At 58.2% G+C, this 11,775-nt stretch overlaps 1 protein-coding gene across 1 annotated transcript; it reads right to left on the bottom strand.

Annotated features, from left to right (window-relative positions):
• Window positions 1-2,633: 2,633 nt before the first annotated feature.
• Window positions 2,634-7,892, bottom strand: LOC142827959 (interferon-induced protein with tetratricopeptide repeats 5-like). The gene is made up of 2 exons (XM_075924715.1): window positions 7,616-7,892; window positions 2,634-5,489 (listed from the first exon to the last, which is right to left on the bottom strand). The coding sequence occupies exons 1-2, from the start codon at window positions 7,639-7,641 to the stop codon at window positions 4,091-4,093; spliced, it is 1,425 nt and encodes a 474-aa protein (XP_075780830.1). The 5' UTR covers window positions 7,642-7,892; the 3' UTR covers window positions 2,634-4,090.
• Between the last annotated feature and the right edge of the window lie 3,883 nt (window positions 7,893-11,775).

Here is an 11,775-nt window from a genome sequence, read left to right on the forward strand (position 1 = left end):
CGGGGGGACTGGCTGGCTTTGGGGGGCACAGAATTAGCTCCATTCACTGCTGGGGGACGGGGTTCACAGCGCCTCCCCCCCACCTCCCACATGGGACCCATCCCAGCCTTTGCTCTGGGGCAGGGAGCCAAGGCCCGAGTCTGCGGGAGCTGCCCAGGACCCCCCACCCCACCTCCCACCCCAGTGCCGCCCTGAGCAGGGGGCTGGGAAATGGATAGAACAGAGATCGGATGCAGCTCGATACAGTTACACAGGGGAGCTGTGACGGGGCTGACGTCCAGAGCCCAGGCTGGCTCAGTGCCCCCCCAGCTCCGAGTTTCTTCCCTAGGCTTCTTCCCAGCTGGTGACGGGTCCCCCTGCCCCTCCCTGCCCGGTGGAGCTGGGGATCCCCTACAGAGAACTGCTTTGGGGGACAGGAATAAAATTCAAAATGATTTTTGAAGAGAAATGGTCTGAGGTAAATAGGATGAAATTCAATACGGACAAATGCAGAGCGCTCCACTTAGGAAGGAACAACTGTAGCCAAAATGTAGGATTTTAGGGTTTGTAGAAGAATCTAATAAGCAGGGCTCGACAAATTCTACAATCTACTCGCCTGTGGCAAGTAGATTGTAACCCAGAAGAGCCGGGTTGGGCGATCGCAGGACAATCTGCGCATGCGCAGATCGCCGGACAGCGCAGCTGGTGAGCCCTGATAACAAATCTAGTGAAGGCTCTAAGTTCTGTATGTTTGGCGTATCAGCTCTGTATCCTTCTGTCTCACCTTCCCAGCCGCCCTTCCTGATTAGCGGGTAGGAATGGCTTGTGCTGTTGGTAGATACGCCTCCGGTACGCTCATACATGCAAACCTTGGTTTTAAGGTAGGAAGAGACCATGGCTTCTTACGGTCAATCATTCTATCTTAGGACATGGTTCTGTTGCAATGTTTGCTATTAGGTCTTGCTTCTTGTCTGCATCATAAACCAAACTGTGCTTAGGAGTGTTGTGAGCAGGACACAAGAGCTACGTCTACACTGGCATGATTTTCCGTTAAAAGCATTTTCGGAAAAGCGCGTCTAGATTGGCAGGACGCTTTTCCGCAAAAACACTTTTTGCGGAAAAGCGTCCATGGCCAATGTAGACGCGCTTTTCCGCAAAAAAGCCCCGAGCGCCATTTTTGCGATCGGGGCTTTTTTGCAGAAAACAAATCTGAGCTGTCTACACTGGCCCTTTTGCGCCAAAGTTTTTCAGAAAAAGACTTTTGCCCGAACGGGAGCAGCACAGTATTTCCGCAAAAGCACTGACAATCTTACATGAGATCGTCAGTGCTTTTCCGGAAATTCAAGCGGCCAGTGTAGACAGCTGGCAAGTTTTTCCAGAAAAGCGCCTGCTTTTCCGGATAAGTGGCCAGTCTAGACACATCCAAGAAGTCATTCTTCCACTCTGCTCTGTGGTGGTTAGGCCTCAGTGGTAGTGTCATGTCCAGTTCTGGGCACCATATTTCAAGAAAGATGGGGAGAAATTAAAGAAGGTCCAGAGAAGAATAACAAGAATGATTAAAGGTCTAGAAAATATGAACTATGAGGGAAGGCTGAAGGAATTTTGGGCTTGTTTAGTTTGGAAAAGGGAAGACGGAGAGGGGACATGTTAGCGGTTTTCAGGTCTCTAAAAGAGTGTCACAGGGAGGAGGGGAGGAAATTGTTCTCCTTGGCCTCTGAGAACGGGAGAAGAAGCAATGGGCTTAACGTGCAGCAAGGGAGGTTTGGGTTGGACATTAGGGAAAGCTTTGTACCTGTCGGGGTGGTTAAACACTGGAATAAATTGCCTGGAGGGGGAAGGGGTTGTGGAATCTCCATCCCTGGAGATATTTAGGAGTAGGTTGGACAGACACCTGTCAGGGATGCTGTCACCCGTGGCCCAGGTGTGCTTTATCAGTACTGTTCCTATAACCCCCACTGGCAGGGTGGGGTCCGGGCTCTCCCTCACTCCCGGACCCAGGCCCAGGGCCCTAACACCAGGAGCTCGGCTCCCAGTGGAAGCAGGTGGGGGCTTGCCCCTAAACTCGCCTGCTCATGAGCTCCGCGACCCTCCCTGGGCCTTACAAACCCCCCAGCGGCAAGCCCGACCCACGCTCTACCCTGGTGTGGGCGTCCCGGGGTTCTCTTCACCTCGGTTCCCCGGGGCCTCCATTACCTGCCCCGTCCTTTCCTTCCATGTCCTCCCATGTTCCCTCACTCACCCAGCCCCTGCCCCTGCACCATCCCTCCCACCCAGACCTCACCCCATTGCTCCCTCCTGAACCCCAACTCGCCCAGATCTGCACCCCCTACCTATCCCACACACGAGCAGCTCACTGAACCCCTCATTTTTGGCCCCACCCCGAAGCCTAAGGGGGGTCCAGAAAATCCATTAACGCCAGAAACGTAAATGGGCCCATGTGAAGCCCTGACCCTCAGTCCTTCCTGCCCCTCCCCCTCCCCCTGTGTGGCTGGAGCGCCAGAGAAACGAGGTGTCCCCAGTTGGGGGGTTCTGGAGGTTTTCTGCTCCTCACTTGCATGGTCCCCGACTGAGTTTTCTGGGGTCCGTGGCCCCCGACCTGGAAGAGGTTCCCCACCGCTGGCAAAACGACAACATCGAAACCGTTATTGTTGGACGGAATGTTTCAGTTTATTTAAAATGACGTTTGACAAACTCGCACGAGAGCGTTAAAGCGTTTAATCGGTTTAATCACATGAACGTGTCCTTTCTAACTGGTTCACATGAACGGTTCCCCCCAGCGGCCGCACTCGCAAAATAGCTGGGTCAGAAGGACGTAATTAGTGGCGTGTTGCTATTAGCAACCGATTGGCTCTGCATTGAGCCAGGCGGGCCACGGGCCAAAAAGTTGGAGCCCCACGGCCCGACGGGAAGGAAGGAGGGGAGCGACAGAGCAAGGACAATGGACTTTTTAAAAGCCTGGTTTGTGCCCTAGTTCTGTGGGGCGGAGGAGGGAACGGGCAGCACCCGGAGCCCACGGCTGGGGCAGTGGATCTAAAGAGGATGCAAAGCTGCTTTGCTTTGTGTTGGTCTGTCGATGCCGATGCCCGAGGCCCGGCCTGGCGAGGGTTAGTAACCCCACAGAGCCGCTGGGAGGGACCCCACCCCAGGACAGCCCTGGGGCAGGCACCGGCTGGCTGCCCACGTTTGCAGCGGAACAGGATTGGGGCTGAAAGCAGGGCCCTAGTCTGGAGTCTTCCTACCAAAACAGGCCCCCAGCACCACCCTGGGGTGCACACCCCAGCCCCAGCCCAGCCCCCGCTCACGGGCACCCTGCTGGCCCAGGCTGTCTGCTGGTCCCATCACTGCAGGGCTGTGGGGCCCGGGAGAGCGGCTTCCCTAGCACCTGGTGGGCTCCCTGTACTCGAGGGCTCTGGGAACTGGGCACCCCCAGCAGGGCTTGTGACCCTGCCAGGTAAGAGGCCTTTACCCGCACCACTGCACCCCCTTTCTCCCCACCTCCCCGGGAGCTTACAGCCCTTTAGGAAAAGACCCTCCATGCTCAGACGCCCCTGAGCTGCCACCCCCATGGAGAGCAATGCTGGGTTCTCGCACGCCAGCGGAGAACAAAGGGAGCTGCTTGATTTCCACCGCGCTAACCTCTGAGACGCCAGCCAGGGGGCCTGCTCCGGGAGAGACGGGTAGAGGAAACTCCCCACCGAGATCCCGCAGGGGGAGTGAGAAAGCAGCAGAGCTTGTGGGGAGGTTTGCCAGAGGCTTAGAGACCCGGAGGGGGGCTCCGTCCCCTCTGAGTGGAAACAGCCGTGCAGCTCCACAACGCTTCCGGCCCTCTCGGCCGTGGCTGAGCCACTGGTGGGCTGAGACCACGGTCTGTTGGGCTGAGCAATCATGTCCCCTTGTGCTGCCCTGTCGATTTGCTGGGTCCCTCCGCCGCAGGCTCTCTGGGGCCAGGCTGGGTGGGATCCTGGGGCATGTCAGGGGCTGCCAATACAAATCGCTGATGAGAATCATGAGAGGCAGCAGCAGGAAGGGGCCAGGGTCTGAACGAGGCAGGAACCCAGAATCCGGTGCCACACAGACGGCGTTGGTACAGGGGTGGGACACCAGGGCTGGTTCAGAAGCAGGTCTTGGTGCGCCCCAGGAAGGTAGCGGATCCCCCATTTTCCCTACTTCTCCACCCTCCTGCTCTGCTGTTGCCATCAGAGGACTTCCTCTCCCCCCATGGGCGTTCGTTTGCGTTAATGAAGTCACAAATGGCCTTTGCCTCCGTGGTCCGGGAGCTCTGCTGGAATTTCTCTGCCACCTCTTGCAACCTGCTTTTCAGCTGTGGTCTCTCCAGATACTTGTCTGGGATGGCGAAACCGGCTTTGTACATCTCAGCTGCCTCGGGCAGGGACTCCCGCTTGTAGAGGAGAAAGTCCCCCCAGTGAAGGTAGACGGCCTGCTGGCACCTCTTGCTGAGGCTGGACACCTCGCTCATGAGGTTGAGATAAATCTCTTCTTGGTAGCCAGGTGTCTTTTGTCCGAGCATTTCAGCTAGCTCCAGCTTTGCAAACACAAAGGCGGGATCTATCCGCACAGCCTTCTTGAAGGCCTCTGTAGCCGCTGCCAAGATTTCTTCTCTCCTGCCCGTGTCGGCCACCGCCAGTTGTTGTTTGTAGCAGACACCAAGGTCGTAGTACAGGAGATGGTACGTGGGGTCCAGCGATATTGCCCTCTGTAGAATAGGAATTCTTTTCTCTGGGAACTCTGATTGAAAGAACTTGGCTGCATTCCTCAGGACTTCAGGGTCTCGGCTATTCTGCACATCTTCCAAGAGGGCTTCAGCTTGGCCTCTATCTCCCTTCTTAATGAGCCGGGCTAAATACACCTTCGCTTCATAGTTATGTGGCTGTTTCTGGATAATGTCTCCCAACTTCTTTTTGGCTTTCTCCCAAGACACAGGATCATACAAGTGGGTCCACAATGCATAGGCTGCGATTACCGACCCAGCAAGATATTCCCCATTGGCTTCGTCTTCTGCCAATGCCCTTTGGAAACACTCCGTGGCCTCTTGGCCGTGGCGGAAGCCGGCCGCCAGGAGAGACCAGCCTTTGTGTGCGTGGACCTCAGGGATCAGAGCTGCGTATGGCGAGCGGCTGTTCAGGGAGCGGCAGATCTGGCTCACCTTGTCCAGGTAACGCTCCACCACGTCGTAATGGGCCAGGTGATAGTAGATCCAGGCGTAGTTCCCGTAAATGACCAGGGCCTGGCGGGGGACGTTACCTGGGTGATCTCTGGCCAGGAACTCTTCAGCTTCCCTAAGGCTTTGCAGAGCGTCCTCATATCGCCCTTGCAGGTGGCAGAGATAAGCCTTCATGGCCAGGAACACAGCCTGGTTCGGGTAGGGAGTGTGGGCAACTCTGAGAGCCACCGTATGGAGGATGTGAGCGGCGTCCACCTTGTCCCTGATTTCAAAGTCCCAGGTGAAGTGGCACTGGAGGGCCTGCAGCTTCTCCTTCAGCGGCAGGGAGCTGCAGAGAGAGGGGAAAAGAAAACTCGATCAGGGCTGCACGCTAACTTGGGGGGCAGTGGGTACTGAGCTCCTGCTGTGCAGCCAAACCCTTAGGCCTGGTCTCCACTACCAAATGTTGTCACCCAAACCTGCCTTTGGCAACAAAACAGGGGGAACGTTTGCACTGCGATTCGACTGCTGTCGAGGAAATGCCCAATTTTGACAACAAAAACTTCCACCCTACAAGAGACTTTTTTTTTCTCTCCCCCACCCTGCTGCCGCCGTTTACTGTCAATGGAGAGCCAGTGTGGCCTCCGCTGTGGGTTTTGTGGAGAGAATTGGCTTCCGCCAGTATCCCACATTGTCTGCCCTGAGCCCTTTGCTCAGTGTTCTGTGACCTCTGCTGCCCTGCAGGCCTACGCCCCCTCCCCTTTCAAAGCTCCGTGAAGTTTCAGCCACGGCCAGTTACCACCTTTCCCCGCACTGTACCTGCCCCCGCTTGTCCTATCACCTGCCTCTTGCAAGCGCCACACTGGTCACTGGCGCTGCTCTCAATGTTCTAAATTCTTATTTTCCACCAGCCAGGCTCCCTGGTACCATGAACCCCCCCGGACATATCCGGGGGCGGGGAGGCAACCACGAACCATCTAACCTCATATATGTGGGGATGTCCAGAAAGTGACCTGCTCTGTTCTGGAGAAGCTCCCCTAATTCCGTCGCATTGCGCCCCCAGGCCTCAGCCCCCTGCGGGAGAGGACAGTGAATCCCCCAAGGGAGAGCTCAGTCCCTGCGGACAGGAGGGGCCGTAGGAGCGTGGGGCCGACAGAAGGTGCTATGGAAGTGCTCAGTGCCGGTGCCACCACCAAAAAGGCCACGTCCAAGGAGGCTGAGGGACGGACGGACGAACACAGACCCAGCGAGAGGGAGGTGCTACCCGGCAAGTCACAGCCAGGGGAGCTGCCCAAAGAACAACGCAAACAGGCGTCAGCTCCGATGGCCAAGCGCTCGCTTTCACCCAATGAGTCACCAGCCTGGAGAGTCACCAGGAAGCAACGGTACCTGAGACTGGGCACGCACACCCCCGCCCCCGAGATTGCAAACCGGATTGCAGGCTCGGAAGCTGTCGGAATTAAGGAGCTGGACGGGTAGTCGACTGCCCGAGAAGCAGGAGCTAGTACTCAATCTCCCCTCCTCCCCCACCGCTCTGCACTCTTCAGATGACTGAGAGCAGCCGGCGTGCAAGGACACTGGCTTAGTCTCTGGTCCCCTGCTGGGTCTCAGGACAACCTCTCCGCCCCACCTCCAGGGCTGCCGCTCTGCGTTCTGAAAGGGACGGAGCAGCCGGTCCCGCGAGCCCCCTCCCACGCCTTTCCCCTGCTGCTCTTCATTAGGGACAAGGGAACCTCCATGCAAAGCTGCTGGCTCAGTCCCGCTTGCCCACCAGTAGCATCCCAGCTGGCAGCCAAGGGCAGTCCCCGCTGCTCTGGGCAGAGGAGCATCCATTCCAGGCAGCCCCAGCTGGGCTGGCAGGGCGCGGGGGAGCCTGGAAGGGAGAGCGGCAGCTGTGCTAAGGCAGCAGGTAGAGGACCGGGCGAGTTGCCTGCCTCCCAACAATGCCTTTGGGTTCCAGACCAGCGACTGCCGCTGGGTTTCCCATCTGTCTGGGGACAGGACAGGCTTTGAAAGCCAGGAAGGGCGGACGCCAGGGCTTTGTTTTCTAGGCGTTCTCGTGGCGGGGAGGGAGAGGTTCCCGAGTAACGCGCCTGCCACGTTCTATACGGCGAAGCCTCCAAAAGTTTGCCTTTCCCCGCGGCGCTCTGGCCTGCAGCATTCGCGGTGGGTGGGTCCGAACCGGCGTGCTCTCGCCGCCAGCTCCCCGTCCCTAATAACGCAGGAGGCAGCGGGGACGGGGGCTTGTGCGGAGACCCGGGGGACCGGCTGCTCCGTCCCTTCCAGGATGCGGCGCGGCAGCCGAGCTGAGACTCCGCACGAGCAGGAAGCCAGCGCTGTCCCTGCCCTTCCTTCAGGACTAGGGAAATGCCCTCGACTGCTCGATTAGCAAATTAATCGCCACCTAACGTCCCGAGTCGGAATTTAGTCCCTGCTCGCGCTGCACCCCCCTCCCCCGGCGCCCCGGTCCCCTACCTCATTGCGATCGGCCGTGTGCCCATCCTAGCCCGGTAGGGACGCTCCTCTCCCGGCTCTGCCTTTCCTCCCAAGGTGTCCAAGGGCCCGGCTCCGGGAGAGACCTGCCTCGCGTCTGGGCCAGACTGGACTGTGCCCGCCAGAGGGAGGCTGCCCTTTATGTGCGGGCTGGTGGGATGAATCGCAGCCGAAAGTGAGAGTGAGCCAGGGAAAGAGAAACTTTGAAACTTCACTTTCAGCTCCCCGGCTGATCTGCAGCTTTGACCCTGCCTGGATTATCAGCTGCAGCAAGATAGCCAGGCACATTTCTACCCTGAGCAAGATAGCCACGCACACTTACATCTGGGCGTGGGCGTGTGTGTCTATTTGGGTGTGTCCATGCGTAAGTGTGCATGTGTGTGTGTGTGAGTCCATATCCATGTCAATTTGCCTGTGCATGTCTGTGTGCGTGAATGTCCATGTGTGTGTGTCTGTGTGAGTGTTCATGTTTGTTCTTGTGGGTCTGTTTGTATGCATTCACGTGTGTGTCTGTGTGTGTCTATGTGTGTGTATGTCTCTGTTCGTGTGTGTTCATGTTTACGTGTGTGTATGTGTGTGTGTCTATGTCTGTGGGGGGGAGTGAGTGTGCATGTGTGTTCTTGTGTGCATGTGCGTGTCTCTGTGGCCACGTGTGCGAGTGTTCATGTGTATGTGTGAGTGTGCATGTGTGTTTATGTCCGTGGGGTGTGTGTGTCTGTCTGTGTTCATTCATGCGTGTGTGTCTGTATGCACGTATGTCCATGTGTGCGTGTGCACTCACACTCACACGCTTGCACATGTAGAATCCCACCCTGGGCTTCCCAGCACAGAAGGTTGCCAGGTGTCCTTTTTTTTTGCTCAACAACTTTGGTCCTCCCCTCCCCCCCCACACACACCTTTTTTCTCCATCAACAGATTTTTTTCCCCAGTGTTTTTTTTGGAGGGGGGGAGGGACATTTGGGATTTTTCGTGAACCATCTGGCAACCTGACCAGCCCCCCGAGGGGTCACTCCCCACCCCTCGCAGGGAGCGCTTTGCTACGCGCCCTCAGTCCCACAGAGCAGGGACCAGTAGGACCGTGTCCCTACCCCCCGGGTGAGGCAGGGGCTCTCGGCTGCCTGCTGCTTCCTCGCCCTCTTTTGTGTCTTTCTCTTTCTATTTCCTCCCAGCCCCGCTCACTTTCATTTCTCGAGTTTCAGTCTCCTGAGCCATCGTGTGAAGAGCTGGCAGGGGCCCAAGACGAGGAGGGACAGCAGGAAACCGGTCACACACACACCCCCTGCGGACACTCCCCCACCCAAACACGCGCGCGCACACACACACACACACACTCATGCGCACACATTGCAGCAGGAAACCGGTCACCCACCCTCCCCCTGCAGACACTCCCCCGCCCACACACATACACACACACACACTGCAGCAGGAAACCAGTCACACACACACACCCCCGCGGACACTCCCCCGCCCAAACACGCACGCACACACATACACACACTCACGCGCACACATTGCAGCAGGAAACCGATCACCCACCCTCCCCCTGCAGACACTCCCCCGCACACCCACACACACACACACACACACACACACACACACACACACACACACACACACTGCTGCAAGAAACCCATCACCCACCCTCCTCCTGTGGACACTACCCCCCGCCCCACACACACACACACATAATGCAGGAGGAAATCCATCACCCCCCCCATGGACACTCCCCCGCCCACACCCACCCACCCACCCACCCACACACACACACACACACACACACCGCAGCAGGAAACCCATCACCCACCCTCCTCCTGTGGACACTCCCCTGCCCACCCACCCACACACACACACCCCCCCCACACACACACACTGCACCTGGCTCTGTGGGACCCTGGCCAGGGTTGAAGGACCTGGAGGGGCAGCGGCCGGACTCTGTCACCTCATGCCTGGCCTTTGTGTGGCTCCCTGCGGGGTTGAGGCCCTGGGATGCCAGTCTCGTGGGAGGGGCCCAGCTCCCCCCAGGCCTGTTATCCCGCCCCTGTTGCCAGCTCCCATCGGCCAGGTCGGCAGGGATGAGTCCCCCCCGATAACGAGGGACGGGCTGGGGGGAAAGGCTTGTTCCGAGCCAGCCCCCCCCCCACCCGGGCATCCGGCTGGCAGAGGGGCGGGGCCCACGCGAGCGCTTTCGGCCACCGTGGACGTACCAGTCACTCCAGAAACCTTTCCCAGCGGTTCCCCAGGGGGGGGGTGCTCATGGAAGCCGTGCGCCCAGAGACGCACCCACTCCCTCCTTGCCCCGCATTGCACCAGGGTAGCACCCGCCCTAATGCGCACGCTCCATGGGAGCGCCAGGCAGGGCCAGGCTGGGGTTTCTGGGGAGCGAGGGGGGCCGCAGGAATGCACTTTGCCTGGCCTGAAGGAGGGGGGTGCACTCGCGGAGTGGCCTGCGGTTCAATGTATTTTTAGATCCGAGGGAAATCAGCACAGCCCGGAGAGAGACACGTAACCACTTCCCTATTTATTAAAAAGCGTAAGCAGTTCCAGCGAGGGTGGCCAGGAGTCTGGTTTGAACCAGACAGTCCGGGATTTGCGCTGTCTGCCCGGGAAACAAACGGAGAAAATACCAGACAGAGAAGTGCCGGGTGTTTTCTAACTAAGTGAGTTGTATTATGATCATGAGTATCAGTGCGTAGTTGCGCACTGCCTGGCTGGTCGACATGCTCACCCAGTGTGTGTGCGCCTACCAGCCAGGCAGCACGCAACGACGCAGTAGAGAGCAGGGGGGCGGGGGCCTGGTGGGATGGAATCTCCGGGGCCGGACTCACCCGTGCACCCCGCCGGGACCGGGCGCCAGACAGGGATCTGCATGCGCCCGGACCAGCCCCACTCCCCGCCAGCCAGTTCCCCCCCCATCTCCTCCGGCCAGCGCCGCTCCCCCCAACCCCCTCCCAGCCAGCCCCACTCCCTGCCGGCCAGTTCTCCACCTCCTGGCCAGTGCCGCTCCCCCCGATCTCCTTCCCAGCCAGCCCCACTCCCCACCGGCCGGTTCTCCACCCCCTGGCCAGCCCCGCTCCCGCCACTCCCCTCCCAGCCAGCTCCACTCCCTGCCGGCCAGTTCCCCCTCCGCCCCCATCTCCCGCAGCCAGCCTGTCATGTTGCTGGATCTTGAGGGGAGCAGCCAGATCACTGATGCACCCATAGGTGGGGGTGTTGGCCCCAAAAATGGTATAGGAGGGGCCGTGTGAGGTATTGAATAGAAGCTTATTATCTGATAATCCTATGTACGCTGTTCATGTGTTTGTATAATGTCTGTGTGTGCAATTATTAGCATGTACTTGTATGGACACTGAAGATTTCCCTGCATGTGGTTAAGCATTGGGCAGGGCCGGGCCTGTGGACATGCTAATTACCGAGGCCCTGTGGGACAATGGCTCTCAATGGGCCAGGGACACACCCAAAGAATGGGGGCTGTCACCTGAGAGCAGCCAGCAAGGAACACAGAGATTGGCCTCTGACCAGGTGACCTGCTACATACTAGAAGAGGCCAGGAAGGAGGTATAAAGAGGCCATGTGGTCGATGCCATTTGGTTTTCAGCTCAGCACTTCATCCCAGAGGCAGCAGTGCAGGGATCGAAGAGCCCGGAAGACCTGTGAACCCATCCTGATCGTAGGATGTGCAATAAGAACTTTTAAACCAGCAGCTGTAACATCTCTGCTAGAGCCTGCATCGAGGACTGGGAGATTCGGTTCATGTAACGTACTGTACTTTAATAACCTCACTCTCATGCTTTTCTTTCTTGCGGTAATAAACCTTTAGTTTTAGATTCTAAAGGATTGGCCCAGCGTGATTTGTGGGTAAGGTCCAGAGGGTAAATTGGCCAGAGATCTGTGGCTGGTTTCCTGGAACCGGACAGAACTTGTTTGGGGTAGGTGGGATTGGGTGCTAGGACTCCCACCTTTGTATAGGCCCGGGGCCATCTGGGGCACGGATATTGCTGGGGTGTCGGAGGGGTTTTGCTCGGGAGGCTTCAGGCAGGTTGCTGAAGCGCTCTGTGGGACTGGTTTGTGGCCTGTTTGGAGAGGTCACCAGTCTGGGGGCTGTAAGGAGCCCCGGATTTGAGCAATTCACCCTGAGCGGATGC

This window comes from Pelodiscus sinensis, chromosome 1, assembly GCF_049634645.1.
Source record: "Pelodiscus sinensis isolate JC-2024 chromosome 1, ASM4963464v1, whole genome shotgun sequence".
NCBI classification, from domain to species: domain Eukaryota; kingdom Metazoa; phylum Chordata; order Testudines; family Trionychidae; genus Pelodiscus; species Pelodiscus sinensis.